At 47.2% G+C, this 20,607-nt stretch overlaps 1 protein-coding gene across 1 annotated transcript in view; it reads left to right on the top strand.

Annotated features, from left to right (window-relative positions):
• Positions 1 to 20,607, top strand: part of vps13b (vacuolar protein sorting 13 homolog B) — a 324,029-nt gene that overhangs the window by 56,236 nt on the left and 247,186 nt on the right. Inside the window, exon 17 of the mRNA XM_079275924.1 lies at positions 9,373 to 9,557. Coding sequence (XP_079132050.1) covers positions 9,373 to 9,557 — 185 coding nt within the window. The remainder of the gene's footprint in view (positions 1 to 9,372; positions 9,558 to 20,607) is intronic.

Genomic DNA, 20,607 nt, shown 5'->3' with positions numbered 1-20,607 from the left:
CAGTGCTGGACAGAACAACGCCGCTAGTGCCAGAGATGCTAAGGAAACCACACAAACCTAAATTATTTCAATCAATCAATATGAATCAATTACACCAGTTATGGTAAAACACCGGCGCTACAAAGACCTGTGGATGGAAACGTTAAGGGACAAATATAACTCATTCACAGTTACAATTGCTCGATATTGTATTTCACTGTTATTGCCGTATACAACAAACAGCATACTTGTGCTTTTTATGAATATGCTCATCTGGGTTATGAATTCATTATTTGCCTGTACACCAAATATATTATAGTTATGTCACCAAAGTGATGTGTGAAAAATCCTGCGTAAAAGGTTTTTTAATGCCAATAAAAACTATTTTAGCTACACTTTAATAATGATTTAATATTAAACATTAATCACATGAATAAATCACAAATCAAATCTTAAAATGTTGTTCAGTGACATAGCCAAGTTTAAGCTGAAATAGATAAACAAAACTAGAAGAACACATGGCAAGGCACTAAGGGACAGTAAACATGACTATAGATTCAGAGTCTCCCCTCTTGGTACCTACCATGTACCGACTGTCATTTGGTGAGCAGAAAGCCCAAATCTTCAGAAATGAACTTTCACTCCCAGTGAATGAAAGTGCAGCTGAGAGGCATCAGGCTGTACTTACCCCTAAGGAAAGGCGATGTATGTGGCCGCCAACTTCACAGAGAGGCTCAATTGGTCCGGCTGTTAAACCTGTTATCCCAGATAAAATCTCTGCCTGCTAAAAAAAATGTTAGAAGTGCCACCTGCATCGATCTCTCCAAAATCCTAACCTCACACCACATAAGGGCCACCTGACGGCAACAGCACATGGAGGCGGGGCCAAGGCCGGGGCCCACCAACAACCCAGCAGCGGCATTCCAGTGTGGCCCGTCGTCTCACAGGTCATAACTCAGCCCGTGCCAGCTTTTATGTGGCGTTTTTAGCAGCCCCTGTTCCTCGCTCAGCCATTTCTGAGCGGGCTAATTTCTCAAAGCATGTGGTGCTACAGGTGCACGTTATATAGCCCCGAAAAGCCAACTTTCCTCGCGAAGGTTTCTGAATGGAAAAGAACGTTGGTTCTCCCTTGATATCTAATTATTGCGTTGTCAATGGCTACTTTGGTTTTTAGCACTACCTGTAGGATTTTTCTTTTTTTATGTGAAGTTTATGTGAAGTCTATTACTCTGTCTGGACCAGGAGTCTAGACTCTCGATTTATGAAGGCATCTGAGGCACGAGGCTTCTGGTGTGATTGTAATGCCTCATTACTCCTGTTCATAGTTACTCGTAGTGAGCTGCTCCTGGTCTGTGTCTCCCAGCACAGCCAAGCGCAGGAGGACAAATGCGTTCTGTGTCCCGCAGTGGAGAGCCGCAGACGTCCAGCTCAAATTTAGCAGATGTACACGAAGGAGCGCTAGTTGGTGAGAACATCTAGCTGTTACATTTGTCCACTGGCCATTTTGGCAGGCGGTATCGTTAACAAGCTGAATCGGAATAATCATTTTGGGCGATGAAAACTGATTTGGGAGTGGCTGCTGAATGGAAAAAGTCAATCCCTGCGCTCAGAGTTTACATTTATATGACTTATGACACTGATCTTGTGAATGATGTCTGTCACACACACACACACACACACACACACACACACACACACACACACACAGCCTCTGCGTCAACCGTTGTTCACCCTCAAACCAAACTTTGATTGGTGTTGATTTTGTAATGAAGCAATCACTTGTGTTGCTCATCAGGGTCTTAACTGAGCGGTCTGTGCAGGCAGGGTTATGGTTACCGTGAGCTGTGATGGCGGAGGGGTAATTGAATGACCTTAAAAATCAGCGTGTGGTTGCCGCGGTCATGCTTAGCTCTGAGTTGTGGTTCGGAGGCCATAAGAGCAGCGGGGGGACTCATTCAGCCCAAAACAGGGCCCTTCCCCGTTGGTGAAGAAACAGTGTGTTCTCAGAATCGATGCGAGCTGCAACAAGCAGGCTTTATGTATTAACAGGTGTGCATTAAAAGCTCCGGACTGGCACATGATGTAATGTGCCACTTTTCACTCTGAAGCACAGGATCGTGAGCTGCAAAGGTAAAAACATCATATTCCGTGTGGCACGGCCTATAAAGTGTTTGGGGCAGCTTTGTGGTCTACATCTGGTGTCGGACAGTTTTATTTGGTTTCATGGCTGACGGAGATCAATGGACGAATTGAGGAGCCTTAGTATTAAGGAAATGGCATCAGGGAACGCCAGGTTTGATTGACGTCTCCGTTCTGGAAGCTTCCATCAGCATTCAGACGCTCAGTGCTGCAGGAAAGCCCCTCTGCTGCAGAAGCTGCGTACTCGCCCTCATGATTACAAGTGTCATTTGGTAGCTTAAATCAACACCGGTTTTAACTCAGCCCTGAAGTCTAAATTATGGGCTGTAACGTTCTCAAGAGGCAACCATCGTGCAATCCAAGAATATCTGTTGAACTTTAACTATACCATGAGATGTATGTACGAGCCGGGGCCAAGATGGTGAATTTCGGAGCAGCTGTAGATGTTTTTCGGTCGACTGAGAGACTCTATTACTGCCTGAGTTAGTCATCTGAGCAACTGAAGCTTGAGGGAGGGAAAACAGTGGGAAGTAGGGAAGGGTGGTTGGATTATCAGCTCTGAGTGGATTATCATCTACTGCGGTGTGCATTCCACTGTCCTCTCCTCCCCAACCGTGCCTCGCCGATGCTCCGCCGCTTCCCAGATGCGAGGAAGGATCTCCAGTTGTTGTAACAAGGCACAGGGAGCGCTGGTGTTACCGTGATTCCCCCCCCCCCCCCAAAACAAATTCCAAAAGTTGTATTTAACCAGGCTCAGAGAAAGTCTCTTTCCCTTTTCGCACTGACCATCTGCATGAAGGTCAAAGGCCTTGAGTCTAATACTCAGGACGACTTATTTGGATAAAAAGAAAAGACAGCCGGAGCTTCCGTCGATTGCTGCATTTGTTGCTATGGCAACGGGACGTACCAAAGTCTATATCTGAAAAGCACAAATGTCATTAAGTCTGCAGTCTCTGGACAGAGGTCTCCTATCGCTTGTGTGTCCTTATAAGGAGCCGCCTGCCCTCCACAGCTGGACATGTCGGACAGAGGCAGGAAGCTACAAGCAGACACACACACACACACACACACACACACACACACACACACCCCGATACTCGGGCCTCTTGATGTGTTTTCCTTTAACGCCTGATAAACCACGTCATTGCCATTTTCTCGCCTTGCGGTCTGCAGCTGTCCGCACAACTTGATTAAAACATTTCTTTTAGTAATCCCTGTGTAATGAAGCCCTCTCCTGAGAATGGATCTCAGTGTGTGTGTGTGTGGTTGTGAGCACATGTGTGTGTTTTGGGTCAGGGGTGCTCCAGATGGGAGGAAGGGGAGGGCCCGCGTGTGTGTGTGTGTGTGTGTGTGTGTGAGAGAGAGAGTGTGGAGTTTCTTTCTATGAAGAATTTGGGCTGTTCTGGACCGATGATTGAGAAATGCACACATGGAACACCCTTGACCCGGGGGAACCACAAAGCTCTGAGCTGTGGCCACAGATCCAGAGCCAGCACGGGCTTTTAAAGACGTTGGTGAGGTTAGAGAATGGATGTCCTTATGGATTGTGGGTCGGGAGGTCAAATGAAATTGTAATCTCTTAATTGCACCGTCAGAATCACAGCGAGAAAATCAACACTGAACTGCAATACATGAAGAAACAAGACACAACAGGACGTTAATATACAAAAAGAAGCGAGTTAAAGTAGAATATATGGCGTCAATAAAAGATGGCTGCCATTTACTGTGATGCTTTTACAGAGCAAGGAAGGCAAATACTGTCACCTGTAAAAGGTCCAGCATAATCTCACTGTGTCCCGCAAAGTTGCTTTAATACTACTTAAACCACTTTTTGTAAAATCCTCTATCGATCACTTTTCTTCTTCTTGCTGAAGTGGCATTTTGTTACAGCTCGGCTGGATTCAAAAGTCACTTGAGGGACAAGTGGGAATGATCCCTGCGAGTCATTTGTGGCTGCTGCTGAAAGCGACATTCGCTACATTGTCTGTCAGAGGCTCAGCTATGGGCCCTGTGCAGCCTATGAAACAAATGACTCGGAAAAAAACCTGAGTAGAAATGAGCTGGATGTGTCATTTTATGATTATTTCTTTTCCATCATTTTGTTTTATTTTCCCTTGCTTGGCTCCTCTATGTTAAAATAACATTGTTGTTGAAATGCCAGCCACTCAACCCACTTGACACCCAGGTGGTAAAATGCTCCCCCCCGAGTTGGCCACTTAGGTGTTGTTCTTAAGCGCCAAGTGCTTGTATGATTTATAATGTTCATTTGGAGACTTTGCGAGACACTGTAGTGAGTCTTTTGTAGTGAGATAAAAGAGGGGACTTGAGAACAGCCCATAACTCACTCTGGTTATTTTCAAGAGGGGTCAGTGACCTTGGCTTGGAGAGACGGGGGGGAATTCTGCAATACTCCAAATCAATCTGCACCACAAAGAAAGAAAAAGAAGAGAAGGTACGAGCTGTCAGTCTGGCCTTCCCTCCGTTTTCAGCCCGATTCCCTCCAAAGAAGCTCTGGCAATTGGAAAACAATGGCAGTGGAGGGTTTGGCTAACTGTTTGTATTGGGGAATGTTTGTATTGATAATTAAGGTAGGGCGTCACGGTGAATGATTCGTAGAAACTCCAGATAACTTATCACTGCTCCCAAGACGGTGGCTCTGTTGTATCTATCAGACAAATATGTCAGTCCGTAATGGATTGCATCGCCGTTGCTGTGGACTCAGATAAGTTAAAGTCAGGAGTAAGTAGCACATTGTGAGGCCGCTCGGAATTGATTGACTGCTTTGTTGACTTTTTTGTTTGGTTTACTGCCTCGGATCCAGCCTACATTATCTTTTTGAGTGCTTCCACTAACAGTTTATTCGGGTGTTATGTTCCAGTTGATGTGGAAAATGTCCCATTCAGCTCCCGTCATGGACAGAATCCACCTGTGTCGGGGAATGTGCGCCTCCCCCTCTTCCCTGAGGTCCACTGACGGACCGGACACCTTGCTCCACATCTCTCGCAGACCTCCTGTCTTTTTGGAAAGAGTGAGGGAACAGAGTTTTTTGGTACTGTACAGGATATGAGTAAGAACAAAAATGAACACTCTGGAAAGTGAGCGCAGGCTCCAGGCTTGTATTCTGGGACGCTGTGTAAACCATTAGGAGCAGCTGCTCTTGGCGATATTCCTTCAATCACGGCGAGACGCTGATCTTAAAAAGAAAAAGAAGAAATGATTTGCCTGCTATATTGGGACCGGCAGTTAACAGGCTTTGTAGTTTGCTTCATGCTGGCTTTCTCAGTAGCGTCCTCCGTCAGAACCTCTGCACCAATGCCAACATATGAAGCTTTGAAGACATTACAGACATCTAAATGTACGCACACTCACCTAATAGTCTGTACGCACACCTCGACCAGCCGCCTTTAATTAGGCTGCATCTATTTGTGTCTGTGAAAGTACAAAGCAGCAACCTACTGGTTCTGCTATTCCTCTGTTTGTTCTGGAGCTTTTCCAAATGTCTTTTTTAATGAGCCGCCCCATGTTTGGTATTATTTTACCTGCAGAATAACACATGACCTGCAGGTTTGCGGTCTCTATCCTTCTCCCTGTTTTCCGCCTTGCTCATGTTTTCTGCAGGGTTTGATTATTATTTTTCTTTTGCTCTCGTCTCCCTTTGTGCTGGGTTTGCAGAACAAGCATTCTGTCACTAATAGATGCTTAGCGTAGTTTACACGCACAACCTCTTACAGGTTGTTAGAGCTGCAGGCCCCCCCCCCCCCCCCCCCCCCCTGTAAGCCGAGGCCTCATTACTGCAGCTGAGCGTGCTCTGGCTGAACAACCTGCTGTTATGTTATTGGATTGCATGTTTGCGTGCGCAGGTGTGTATACACATGCGCTTGTGTGACAGCATGTGTGTTGGCATGCGTGCGTGTTGGCAAGCGCTAATGCATGTGTATCTGTACAGGTATGTGCATTTTTGTGGTCGTGTGTCTGTGTGCATTTAATGTGCTTGTGGTGTGTGGCCTCGAGCCCCAGCTGTACTTGTCTAAATATAGCTGTGACCGCAGTCGGACCAGACCAGGAAGCTGATTAGCCTGAGAACCAATGGTCCAAATGGATCTCAGCTATTAGGATGTGAAAGGGGGTTTGATACACACGGGTTCCCCAGAGGCTGTTTAAATGCCAGCTTTGACTTAGGTTGTGAAACCTGGTGCTAGATGCCTCTAACCCTTGTTCAGAATAAATTACATTTTTTTTTTTTGTATGGAAGCACCGATACCGGACTGATACTTATGCTCCAATCAGATCCGATAAACACTGGTGTCCCGGTTCTCGGTATCAGGACTGACAAAGTCGATTCGGTGCATCCTTGATATTTTGCGAGGGTTGTCTGTTCAGCCTGCTCCCTTTTTAGATTCCACTCATTCATTTTCATGACTAAAAATAATTTGCCATCCCTGCTCTATGTCCAAATCTGAGCATGTACACAGAGGAAACACTGGAGGCAGAAAGCCCCCCCCCCCCCCCCCCCCTGCACAACACCGTGCCCTGCGGGTGCCTGAAATTGACAGGGACACTGGACAGAAAGACTTTGTGCCCGGCCAGTCCGTCTGTCAACCTAGCCAAGCACTCAGCAAGTCCGCCAAGTGGCCTGTCCTAGACCCGGTCCAGGTCTCCATCATTCAGACACGGCACCAGCAGGGGGACAGGTGGGAGAAATGAGGTCTAATGTTGTTGAAATACACCAGAGAAAAGCATATTTCACTGGCTGGAGTTGAAACACCTAATTTTTCATAGCGCTTGACTAATTTTGATTTCCTTTTTTAACATATTCCTGGTGGCCCCTGCGTTTTAATAAAATTGACTCAAAGGACTACTGTGAGGTCACAGACTGCCTATTCAATGAGGCACTGAAGTTCAAGCCAAGGACCTGATTTCTTAAATTATGAGTCGGATCCTAAATGAGTTGCGGGCCCACTTCTGGTGGGTCTTCACGATATAAGAGTCAAAGTATGCTTTAATGAGTTTTGCTCCCCAGGCTACAGACTCTGTTTCTACCGTGGACCCTCCACTGATCCAATGTTTTGTGAGTTGTTTCACCTTCTAAGATCTATGTTTCAGTGTAGTCGTTTGTTACTGCTGCTGCAGGTAGAAGTGCTTCTATCTTTACCTCTTGGGAGTCTTCTGTTTCCCTCAGAGCCCTGTGGGAACAGTGGAAGAGCTGCCTGCCAGAAAGCTGTTTACCATGCTGCAGCAAGAAAGACTGTCTGTGCCAGCTACTTAATGAAATCCGTTGAGTGTCTGGCTGTCCTCACATCCCGCATTCCCAAAACACCCTAATGAGAGTTTCTGCTTCTCATTTAGCTCCCAAGATCCAAGTCGCTGTTCGCAAGGAGTTGGGCACAATATAATAAAAACAGGTGCACAATTAAAGTTTTTAGACGACCGCATGCACATGACAGCTCCCCCGAAACGCCATAAACACTGGAATAAGCCAACAAACTTTCATCCCTTGCCAGTCCTCTCATTGAAGTGGCTTTGCAGGCACATTTGCTCTGCATGTGGGGGACATTGTTGTTGCCGGGGTCGCCTTCACTTTCTTTTGTTCAGCGGTGATGTGTGCTACGTGCACACACGCACACACACACACACACGCACACAAACACACACATATGCAAAAGCACGTACAAATGGGGTTGATTGATGTCTTGCAATATAGCATGCAACAGCAGTGATTTCTAATAGTGGAGAGGCATGACACTGCATGGTTCACCGTGGTGCCAAACGCACCATGTGTTTCCAGGGAATTCAATATATATGTATACACATATATATATACACATATATATATACACATATATACATACATGTGTGTGTGCTGTCAAGGTAAACTCATTGACCCTGTCAGGTTTGGGAATTTCTCTCTGCCTTTGTTTTCCCTGCGCTCTTACATCTCTCTTTATCAAACTCTCTCTAGCGGTCCGTCTCATGGTCCCCCCCCCCCTCTGAGACAGCAGGCAGTTAAGAACTCTGGGGCCCTGCCTGTGCACAGCTAACAGCTCATGTCACCCCGCCGAACCACCCAGGAGCAGAGAATAAAAGGAAAAGATAAAGAGACACGGAGAGAGGGAGGGCAGCAGAGGAGTTAAACGATTGCAGAGCTGCTGAGCGACCCCTGCGATACAAACCCACACTCTGAACTGGAGACTAGACCCAAAAGGATGTGTGATCAAATGAACTGGGGTGCTTGTTCCTGACGCGCCGCAGCCATCCCTGGGATTAGTCACGCTTCTATTTTTTCACCGAAAGCGCGACTCAGAGGGCAGCGCCTCCTCGCTTCCATTACTATATGCAGTAAGTGCTCCATCACTCTCAGCACCGTGGAAGATACCACACCTTGGGGTGTGCGCGTGCGTGTTCGTGTGCGCGTGTTGGGGAATCCCCCCTCCTGCCGTTGCTAATGTCACGGACGGGATCTCAAGAACCGAGGAGACATGATATCACAGCATCGATAGAGAAAGAGCTCTGGAGACCCCATTCAGGGATTTTAATGCGCAGTATATGTGTGTGTCGACTGTTTGAATATGAACAAGTGATTACAGAGTGAATAAGGGAGAGTGTGTATGTGTGTCAGATGATAAATGAGAGCATGGTCCACTGAGGTTGTGATGGACAGGGGCCTGGAGGACTCCATCCGACTGTGCTGTTACCTCATCCCCCTGAACGCTCAACTCATCAGCTTGTCACACACGCGCACGCACACGCACACGCACATGCACACACACACACACAGACTCTCTCCACACTCTTGGAGACAGATGAAATGTTAAATGCGTAGAGATTCTTTTTCGGGGTCTGGTTTCTGGGCTGCACATCCCTTCACATAAATCATCATCACAGTTTTTGATGGAGGGGAGAGAGCGAGGGGTCGTCGCGGCAAAGAGGCAAACTGAGTCCTACCTGCCAAGTAACTAAGGAAAGCTTGGCCCGGCCTCGGTACTTTAACTCGCTGCTGGAGCGCGCCTCTACCTATTTGGCGCCTCGTGCTATCAATGAGCTGTTTTATATCGTGATGTGATATTGATGGATTCATGGAAGTCATGAACCATTCGTTTCCACCGGTGTCTATTTCATTCAGTGTATTCTGGCTCTTTTGTGCGACTCTCCTTTCTTTCATTTATTGTTGTCCCCATGTCCTGACTCTCCCTGCGTCTCTCTTTCTCCCCATGCACTAACCCGGTCTTTCTTCCTCTCAATGTCCCTCTCTCGCAGGAGCAAAAGGTCTTCAGTCCCCACCACAGAGTGTATTTTCGAGCTCCCCCACTTCGCCCTCCAGGCCACGAGGGCCCAGACGCTTCTGCTCCAGGCCATCTCTCAGAGCTGGACCCACAGCGTGGTCAACGGAGCCCCGGCGACTCTCAGCGAAAGCCTGCTCCGCGAGGTGTACAAAGCTCCAGGTAAACCACCGCTCTACGGTAGTCCGTCTGAAGTTAACGCAGCTTGGAAACAACCTGACCTGTTAGTTGTCCCCATATCTACACTGCATACCTATTATTCACTCAGAAGTAGTTGGGGAAATGTGTGTGTGATGATTCCGTTTTGACATTTGTACGTGTACATTTCTGTCTGTTCGTGGGAGTGAAATGGCCCCTAACCCTTGCACTATACTGTTTGGTCGCCGTCCAACAGACAAGTGATCCGGTGTGTGAAGAGAAAGGGAGCAGGTTCACCATGGAGGATGTTTTTCTTGTTTTTTTCCTAGTGCATGTGTTTTTAGTTGCTTTGCATGACAATAGTCTCATTGTGTTTTCTCCAGTTGCATTGCGATTGCAGGGTAGCAGTAAACATTCTGCAATGCCGACTCACTCGGCAATGTGCAAATAATACAAACGCTGAAGATTAATGCCGCCTTTAGCAGCTCATTCTGTATTTCACTCACAACCAGACTAGCTGCATCACTTTGTTCATCTGGTCTCTTTTAAGCTATTGTGTTAGATCAGGGATTCCCAAAGTGGGGTGCGCGCACCCCTGGGGGTGCGCGAGCTGCCTCTAGGGGGTGCGCGAGAGGAAAAGTGTAATGGCGGTGCAGTCCTGTCTCCTAAAAATTACGTTCCCCCAAAACTAAAATGCATTCTCAATTACGTTTTACCACGAACGTATTTTCTCCCTGATTACGTTTGTGTTTGACGTACAAATACGCTTCTCATCAACATATCTTTGCCATACTCTAGTCTTTATTATTTTTCTGTGATCTGCCTCGCCTCTACCCCGCCACCCACAAGTTATTGACCCGCGGCCTGTTCCGAGGGCTGAAGACCTGACGATCGGGTGCCTCACGGCGGGGGCGGCTGGAGACCTCGCGTCCCGGCGCCAACGGGTGAGCGCCCGCCACTCGGAACCATAAAACCAAGTCCCGGATTTCACCCGGGGGATATTCTGGAGGTATTGTGACCGGGTGATGTGCCTCGTTGCTGGGGAGGTATGAGCCGAGAGTGGCGGGGTGTTATGGAGGTATATATTACAACTCGGTGGTGTTCCCGTGCGTGGATGAGCGCATTTCTGCCGGAGACAGGCGGCGTGTTGTGGTCGTATTCTGACCGCGTAACAGGGAGAAGGAGAGGGGAAAATGTTAAAGAGATGGTGGAATGTATGATTGGAGAGAGAGAAGCGAAAAGGTTTGACATGATCCCGGTGTCCAACAACACTGTCGCGCGCATCGATGCTTTGTCCGAAGACATCCTGGCTACATTGGTCGGTCGCGTGAAGAAGAGTGAGTTTTACTCTCTGCAAGTAGACGAGCCTACAGATGTGGCCAATCTGGCCAATCGTCCGTTACCTTCGTAACGTTACGTCCGTTACCTTTTCGAAGGCACGGTGCAGGAAGAGTTTTTGTGTTTTTTATCTTGTAAACAAACGCCACGCGCGAGCAAACTGTTCTCTCATTAGTCCAATTTTTATGCGGCTCTGTTGCTTTTCTTTTTTTTAAGGTGTGTGTGTGTGGGGGGGGGGGGGGGTTGGGGGTGCGTGAACCCGGTCGGGATGTAGAAGGGGGTGCGTGGCCTAAAAAGTTTGGGAACCGCTGTGTTAGATGATAATGTGTTCATCATTGAGGTTGATTTATTCAAGTCTCATGAAGTACATTTACTGTCCTTTGTTTGTTTACTCCTCCGTAATGTCGAGCTTGTTTCTCAGTACCACTAACATGTCAAAGGGGATGTATGGAACTGGCTTGAGCTTAAAGTTTACCAGTCATTGCTCAGGGCTACACACATCATGTGTGCGACTATCATCTGACCCAAACCAAGTCAACCAACACAAACTTTAGGTCTCCAAATACACACGTTCGCACTGAACCCTGTGGCATAATCAACTCGTCCTGTGCCCAGTGTGGGGTAGTGGACCTGCGGCCTAGGGCAAATCAACTCTCAAACGGTTTGTATGCTTGGTGTCACCTAGGATGCTTTAATGGTCAAATAATACATTTTGCCCCTTGTTAAGAAAGGGAGGGGAGCCTGAATTCCATAAAACAGTAGCGTTTCTCATGACGGTAGCATCTGGACAGTCCTCAGGAGGGCCAGGGATTTTCCAACTCATTAGGATCATGTTGTTTGGTATGCCGTCAACATTCTCCCTCGGCCGAGCCGGCCAAGCTACCTTTTTCACCGTTGCGTGGCCGCCAACATTTATGAAACCGGTCTCCCGTGGAGTGAAGTCAAATATTCCTCTCCCCCTCACTCTCGCCTTGCTCTTGGAACGCGGCTGGAATAGAAACGCGGAGAAACATTTGCACATCTGGTCCGTGTGCTGGCAGGTTAGAAAAAAGAGCAGCCGGGGGAAAAAAAGTTTTGGTTTCGCAGACAAGAGAGTGAAGGGGGAATAGGTGATGTGTTGTGTAAGTATATGTTTTGTGGGGGGAAAGTTCTGCAATAATTCCTATGCTATAACCAGAGATGTCTGGTGGCATATCTGCTTTTGAAATTGCGGTGACACTCATGGGCCTTAAAGAAGATGTTAGCTGTCCCCATCCCTCTCAATCTCTGGCATGACAGCTTGAGTGCGGAGGAGAAATGGAAAATGAGGAGATGTGAGAGATGAGGAGCAGAGGGAGCAGTTGTGAACTGTGCTCGCTGCAGTGCGTCTTCCTGTGCACCCAGGAAAGCCTCGCCGAACAGCTTCGGTTCCTGTGGTTTTAGTCCGCACTGTAGCGCCACGATGGGAGCTTGTTTGTTTAAGTACACGAAGGTTCTCTTTACTTTACATCCTTTAAACCGGTCTAATGACAAACACGGGGGATTGCACTGCTGACCACTTACTTGGCCCTTCCGCTTGGTTAAAAAAAAGTGTTTGGGATCTTAGTGGCGGCAGATTCAGATCTGGATCCAGATTTAAGCCCTGCGGTCGTTTGTTTGTTCTTGTGTCACCCAACCAGCAGCCATCAGGCCGCTGCCAGGACAGACAGAGCTCTCTCTCTCTCTCTCACTCTCACTCTCTCACACACACACACACACACACACACACACACACACACACACACACACACACACACACACACACACACACACACACACACACACACACACACACACACTGAACATGGTATACTAAAGCTGTTCACTTCCATGTGCATTTTTTTTCTTTTCTTCATTCTTTTAGGAATTTCTCCTCCCTCGTAGCCGTTAGATGTCACAGGGTTTTGCAATAGTGGAAGGTGTTTCATATCGAGGTCTAGCTGATAACACAGATGATCAGTGTCCTTCGCCGGGGGAGCCGTCCGGGTATAAGATTTCATTCCCTGTCCAAAGGCAAATTCCACGATTCAGCAAGAAGGGGGGGGGGGGGGGGGGGGCTTCAGTTTTAATCTCAAGGTACTGACAGACTGTAAAAATGTTCTTCAAAGTAATTGGTGGACTCAGATTAAAAGCAACAGTCAAGAGACTTAAAATCATTGCAGCTGACTGGAAGACAGTCACTAGAACTTGTAAGACTTGGAGTTTGTGCGCTGCTCGGCGGCAGCGGGAACGCAGCAAGCAGCATGTGCAGTGAAGCCTGCATGGGACCACGCTAGTGAAGTCAGACAACTTGGTATGCTTCACAACCGTCCGTAGGACGGCCGCGATTTCCCACGCTGTCGTAGTGAGCTTTCCTGCGGTGATGCATTATTCCAGCGTTCTCCTTTTTGCATTCCAGTGAAGCTCACACTGGTGTTGTTTTATTGGGGAGCTCTGCAGTAAACGGAGTGTCATGCTTCAATGTGTCCGGTTGTCTGATGAGGACGGAGAAGTCCATAGGTCAGCCGGGACTAGATATATATCTTGTAAACAAGTTCAGTAAAACGTGTTTCAATTCAAACTACATGTGTTTTACCTGTTACTGTCGTCCTTTCTTTCCATCTTGTCTGCCAACTTTTTATTTTCTCTCCCTCTTATCTAATCTTGTTGCTGAAATCATAATCTCACGCCATCTCATTTTCCCTCCTCTAACTATATTTGTTTCTGTTTCTCCTCTCCTCCTGTGGCCACCAGCTCGTCCGACGTGCTCCCTTTGTTTTCACTTCCCAGGATGCTTTGGTGGTTTTGCAGTAGCAGCAGTAGTAGCAGCAGTAGTGGTAATAGCAGTAGAGAGGCGCCAATAATTCCTGCCCTTCCACCGCTTCCAGCCACGGCTAACCTCAGTTCCAGCGACACACTGACCACAGTGACCTCCCACACGCTACTCCAGTCTGCATGCATTTGTGTGTGTATGCAGTGTGTCGCGCATAAGTGTGTGAGCGTGGCTCATTGTGATTCAGGGCAGTGTAATCTCAGGGCACAAATGAATTTCGTCACTTCTCAGTGCATCTCAACGAATATTTGGATATACATACAGTGGCTGGGAAGTCGGTGTGAATTTGCATTGGTGTCTGTTACGCATTACTTTAGCCCAGAGTCTTTAGAGAACATGCCAAACTATGCATATCAATGCCTTTTTTACAAGAACGGTACATACTCATAAATGACTGAATGAATATCACTCTTCAGCAGGAATTAGAAGTCTGGGTTGCGTCCATGGGTCCGTGACATTGCAGTCGACCCTCCAGACGACGCACAGACAGGATGGGATGCTCATTATAAAAGACAGATGATGTTGCCTGTCCGGTCCAGTGGTAGAAGTGCACGAGTCCTTTCTGCTTGTGCTATTTGCTTGGAAGTGATTTGTGGCGGAGAATATTTGACTTATTGTTTTTAGGTCATCCTCCACAAGGCCTACACAATGATAGATAAAATGGGCTTTTGGTCTGTTTGGCATATCAGAGTGACAGCTACAGTATGCACAAGTGAACCAATATCCTCCCTTCATTTGAGCCAGACTCAGCTGTTGACTGTTTATTTCATATAAACAGGCTTTTTCCTGATCATTGTCCTCCCTAAATAAACCATTCTGGGACCAATTCAGGATTGGCAAAAAGAAGTGGAGCAGAAACTCAGTCCAGTACCATAAACTTTCTCAGCAGCGGGGCTTGATCCATGCACTTCCCTGTTTTAGTGTCTTGCGAAAGGGCCGCGTTTTGAAACACAAAAGATCAAGGTCATTTAAACAAGCATAACATTGGCATTTCCACCAGTGATGGATTCCGCTTTAATGCAGCGACCACAGCTGCTTTCCTGGCCACAGAGCTCCGCGGTGGTCTGTTGTAGGACAGGAGGGGGGGGGGGGGGGGTCTTGTAGTAGAAGTTGGTTGGTGGTGGTCACCAGACGTGCTCTAGATGATTGCTGGGTGATATACGAGCTGTGACATAACTTCAACGTGACAGATATGGGCGGTGGGGGGGAGAAGAGAGAGAGAACGGTATAATGAGCAGAATGAAAAATGAAAGCGAGGGTTGAAGGGAAAAGAGTGACAGAAGAGAGAAAATAAAGAGATTGAGAGCGAGGGGTGGACCTCAGTGCCCAGAAATTGGCCACCGGTCCTTTATTAAACCCAGCTTTTGCATCTAATTGAGTGTCTGGTTAGACACGCGCACGCACACACACACACACGTACATAAAGAGATGGGCATAGGCACAGAGGCATGCCCATCTCCATCTTTAGCAAATCCTATAGGTGCCCCCGACCTCGCAGCGTACGATCCCATTGAAGGCGAATGATGGCGAGTATATTTGGATACAGCCAGCGCACGGCGGCACGGTGGCAGAGTGGTTAAGATCACTGCCTCACAGTAAGAAGGTACTGGGTTCGCTTCCCAGTCAAGGTTTCTGGTTTCGATTCCTGGTACAACCTGTGTTGAGTTTGCATGTTCTCAGCCGTGGCCGCGTGGGTTTCCTCCGGGCACTCCGGTTTCCCCCACCTCGGAAAAACATGCAAGGAATGAATGGTGAATGCTTGGAGTGAATGCTTGGTGTTGGTCGGAGGGGCCGTTGTGCACAAATTAGTTGCCACGCTTCCGTCAGTCTGCCCCAGGGCAGCTGTGGCTACAGACGTAGCTTACCATCACCGGTATGACTGGGCAAATGGTGTGCATGGAACCTTGTAAAGCGTCTTTGAGTACTTAGAAAAGCGCTATATAAAATAAAGAATTATTATTATTATTATTATTATCACCGCTCAGCGACTAGAGGCACGTTGATGTTAATAGTCCAGGGCTCTCACTCCGAACAGTATCTTTATTAAAACAAGTCCCCCCCTACACAGCGGGGGATGGGGCGGCCGGGAGGAGAGAGTTGAAAAAAAGACCGCTCAAGGTTAAGTCAAGGACACTTATTTCTACTTTTTTCTTCACACTGATATTACCCGTCGCCTCCTCGAAGGCCATGTCAACGTTTTTTATGTGCTTTTGTGCTGCATGAAAAAAAAAGGGCTGCTCCTGTCCCCTCCCCCCTCCCCGTGACGCTGGGGCATAATAAGTGTCGGTACTTGCTCTGTGTTATTGTTTGGGGAAATAGTGTCAGTTTCTTATCGCTCTGTCACCTCCTAATCCCTGGTATGCGGCGCGTTCAGCGTTGTCTGGTCTCAGAACGTACCCGGCTCTCTTTCCTCCCTCCTCTGCATTTCTCTCTCTACCCATAATGCAGCTGGTAGCCTAGTCCTGGCTATGAGAGGTTGCACCACGCTCAGTTTTCCACCGTTTTCCTGAGCAGTTTTTGGCCGACACGTACCTCTTACTCACAACCTTAACGTCTTCCATCTATTAATCGAGACAAGCCAGAGGAACATGCAGCTTTGCCCTGTCATATAGCGGGCCCATACACTTAGCTCATGCAGATTGTTTTGATAGTCCTCTTTCATTGTTCCACAATGAAAGCAATAGAAGGAAGGAGCTTTTTTTCCCCCTCGCTCTGCGGTTGTCACAAATGTCAGTAAAGAGATGGGGAGCCTAATGAAAACCCTGAGATGTCTGTTTCAGCGTGGCCCCGGCCCCCTCACTCAAGTACCCATGCTTCTTTGAAGAGGTAACTTATTGGTCCGAGAGAACTCTCTGCCTGTCTACTTGTCTGCTTCACGGATTGACATCGGGGCAGGGAGGGAACGGCAGGAGAGATGGGCTTTTTGGTCCGTATACGCAACCTTATTTCTGACATTAAAAACATGTCGTGTCAGCGACGCGATAAATAAATCTTGGATGGAACATGAGACGGTTCTTGTCAATGAAAACTTCAATGAGCCACAGACGGCCCCCGCTCCACTCCTGGCAGATTTGTGATGACGTTTTAAGTCAATCCAGACTCGGGCCTTCCTCCTTTTTTCTTTTGTCTTCCTAAAGGCTCTCTGCTCTTTGTCTGTCGCTCGCTTCAGTCCAGCGCTAACGAGAGAAGCCGATGCACAACAGGAGTGAGTTGTGCTGCGTCGTCCCACAGTTGGACATCTGATTACAGGGATATGTCTGTCTTTAATGGGATGAGAGGAACATAAAAGGGCCTGAGGTCTGCTCCTCTGTTAAACAACTTCCAACTTTCTTTCCCTGTCTGTCTGTTCATTTTCAACAAACAAGCACACACACACACACACACACACACACACACACACACACACAGAGAATCATCAGGGGACATCAGGCTTGTCATTTCTGGACTGGATTATTCATTCTTCATTCCCCCCCATCCTCACACTGTCTGCTGGCTTCTGGTGAAATATGATCTTTAACAGAAATCAGAAGTCTACTGATAGTGTGCCAAGGGTTTTCTCTCCCCTATTTGTTTGAATAGCAGCCCACTTTTCTGTCACGGGAAATAGGATGGACATGGATGATCCCAGTGCAGGATCTGCTCCCCTATCTGAATCTATCTGAATCATTGATGGTCTCTCAAAAGGCATCGTGCCACTTACCACTAAATCCAATATACCGTTGTCACGGTACAGCACTTGGATTGGTGGTTGATGTCAAAGATCTGTGTCGTGCTTTGTAGAAACCTGGCGTGCCGTTGCTAGTCGAGTGGGGTGGATTATTTAGCTGGCTGAGTTTGGGTCGAGCAGGCTTTCAGCAGATCGAAGCATTTCTCATTTAGAGATGGAACACTCGACTCCAGAGTGTCCCCCCCCCCCCCCCCCCCCCCCACGTAGGGGAAACTGAAATACAATATGAAAACCAGCGGCAGCCGTGGTTCATGAAACGTTACCAGGGTAAGGGACCACAACAATGAATATCTTTACATGCACCAAATATTCCCCTATTCCGAAAAAGACAATAGTCCTAATAAGCTGTTTACTTGCTGATGAAAATGAATATTCCACTAATATTCCTGTTTACATACAGCCGTGCATATTACGATTAACCTAGAACGACCCCATGACACCCCCTCATCACCGGGGACCAGAGAAACCCACATCAGCGTCATCTACTGTTTGACGGGTCGACATGTCGTTTATCACGTCAAACTATAGAAAAGAGGAACAGCAAGAGCCGCTTGTGCCATTTAGCGTCAAAATCTGTGGGCTTTTCTTTTGGGCATCTCTACTCCAGATTTGCAAACTATTGGCTTGTTGGTTTGTGTTCACCGCACACAGTCGTGCTCATATAAGCGTAGTCAATGTGTCATCAATAGATAATGCATTAGGAAGTCAAGGTGTTCAGTGCAGTTATATTATGGTATTCATAGTTGTATTGTATATTATAGGGATGGCTCTGCATTTAAAGATGTATTAGTCAGTAAATTGAATAACTGCAAGGCATTAGAGCATATCTTTTTTTTAATTTTTATCCCAAAGTACATAATGGTGTAAAGAGTGAGACTCATCAGGGATACATTACATGTATTATATAATAAATAAGTAAAAGAACAGCTTATTTGACAAGTAATTAAATAGCTTAACAGCATGTTTAAGAAGTCCACGTACGCACAAAGCAGTGAGCGTCACTGCGACATAAAACAAAATGCACTGTCAGTAGAACGGGCTTTAAAGCACCCACAGCAGAAGCTACTAAGCCCCGAATCAGTGACGGCCCCAAATAAATCTGTTTGTATTTATGTCATCTGGTAGTGTCTGCAGAGCTGGCTGCCCGCTGTGAGCCAAGCGTCCCCATCTAAGGGTAGCGACTAGTGCCGACTGAGCACATAGCTCCGCGTCACGAGGCCATAAATTTCCACTGCGACTCCCATTTGAAGTGCCTCGGCAGCAACCGAAAAAAAAAAGAAAAGCGTCACGTCTTGGCTCCCGCCACACACAGACACAGTCAGCCCCTACAAAGCTGAGGACATAATTATTGATCTCGGTGGATCATTGATAAACAAGAGCTCTCTGCTTGATTTCTCTTTAATACTGTTCCATAAGTTAAGCCTGAGAAAGAGAGCAAGTGTGAGTCGTAGTCGGAGAGAGAGAGAGAGCAGTAATCCAGAGTTACGTTTCTGGGACGGAGGGGCTGGTTTTAGTGTCATTAGCTGCGGTCTGTCGTTTCGAGCATCTCTCTCGCGGTGGAACCACACTGGCATTCCGTCCTGGCTGCGACTTCAAAGTCAGAATGCCCCCGTTTCTTGCACTAACCAAATTTGTCAGGGCAGCATTAGGCCGGGGATCTGGGAGATTGAGAGGCAGCCCCTCTCATCCAGAACTGTGTTTTAATGGCCTATCTCACCGCCGACTAATCATCTCTCTTACAAGTGGCGACGCGGGAATCCTCCATGTCACAGCACATGTTTCTCTATCACTCTCCGCGCATCTGTCGTTCTGATTCTCTCATCGTTCTCACTTCTTCTAAAACTCTTCCACTCGGTTTTGCTCTGCAGTCCCCCCACCCCCTACCCCGTCTCCCGAACCCCACCGCCTGGGCCCATTAGTGTTGGCCAAATTGCTTCCGCATGAAGACTCCTTAATTGTGGTAATTCGGTGGCAGAGAGAACCACGGGTTTGAATGTGCGGAGAACATGTGTCACTGCTTTAGTGGGCAGACGGAAAGGCAGGCAGCACCTGGAGGGGATGGTAATCATGGAAATTAGACCCCCAGCCTCCGCTACCACCAGCACTTACACCCCATCACTGTCTTAATACCACCACCACCACCGTTACAGGCAGCATACCCCACCACTCTAACCTCTACTCAGTGTGTGTGTGTGTGGGTGTGTGTGTGTGTGTGTGTGTGTGTGTGTGTGTGTAGACACTTGTCTGCTCGCCTCTTAAGGCCGTTACAAACCGGCAGTTTTTTTTCTGTGGCATTGATTCACTCATCAATATATTTTTCAAACCGTTGTTTTCTTTCACACAGAACTCAAATTTGACGTGACGTGAAAGCGACGTGATTTCCTTGCGTAACGAGGTTCGATTGTTCTGAGCTTTAGCAGTGCGATTGAAGGTATCGACCAATCGCGTTGGGCGGAACGGAGCTATTCAAAAAGTACATGATAGTGTGTAACAACTGAGAGGCTCAGTAGTCTGAACCCAGCCACAGCAAACATGCATAGCCCTCCTGTAAATCACGTGGTTCTAAAATGTGTAAAATGCACTAATAGCGAGTCAGGAGGCGTTATCTTCCTCCAATCATGTGAATGAGCGACAGGAAGGCGGGGTTAAAGGGATCGATCTGGGTATCTTTATCTGAATTCTATACTCGGAACTTGACTTTTTTTCTTATGCACAGCTGAGCAACTTTCATAGTAATGTTTGTGGCCCCGCCTCCAATGCTGTATCCAGTTCTCTCTATGCAGACGTATAATAATAATAATAATAATAATAATACATTTTATTTATATCGCGCTTTTCATGACACTCAGACACTTTACATTAAAATCATCATATATAAAAACAATACACTAAAAACAAAGTACACAATAATAGTCACACATTAAAAGCAGTTTTGAACAGGTGAGTTTTGATTTGTGATTTGAATGTGGAACGGTCAGTGCAATCTCGGATGTTTTTGGGGAGAGAGTTCCAGAGGGAGGGGGCAGATATGGAGAAGGCTCTGTCGCCCCATACGACATTGCTTCCGTATACATTGCGTAACTCAGATTGCACTCAGAGCGCTTCACTAAGCGGGCAGTGAATGAAATAGTTTACAGTAGCTCAGGCTGTACAACAGTTGACCTCAGACAGACTGCCAG

The sequence above is a fragment of the Melanostigma gelatinosum genome (genome assembly GCF_949748355.1).
Source record: "Melanostigma gelatinosum genome assembly, chromosome: 9".
Classification (NCBI taxonomy): domain Eukaryota; kingdom Metazoa; phylum Chordata; class Actinopteri; order Perciformes; family Zoarcidae; genus Melanostigma; species Melanostigma gelatinosum.
Note: the sequence above shows the minus strand (reverse complement) of the source record. Positions and strands in the feature narration are given on the sequence as shown.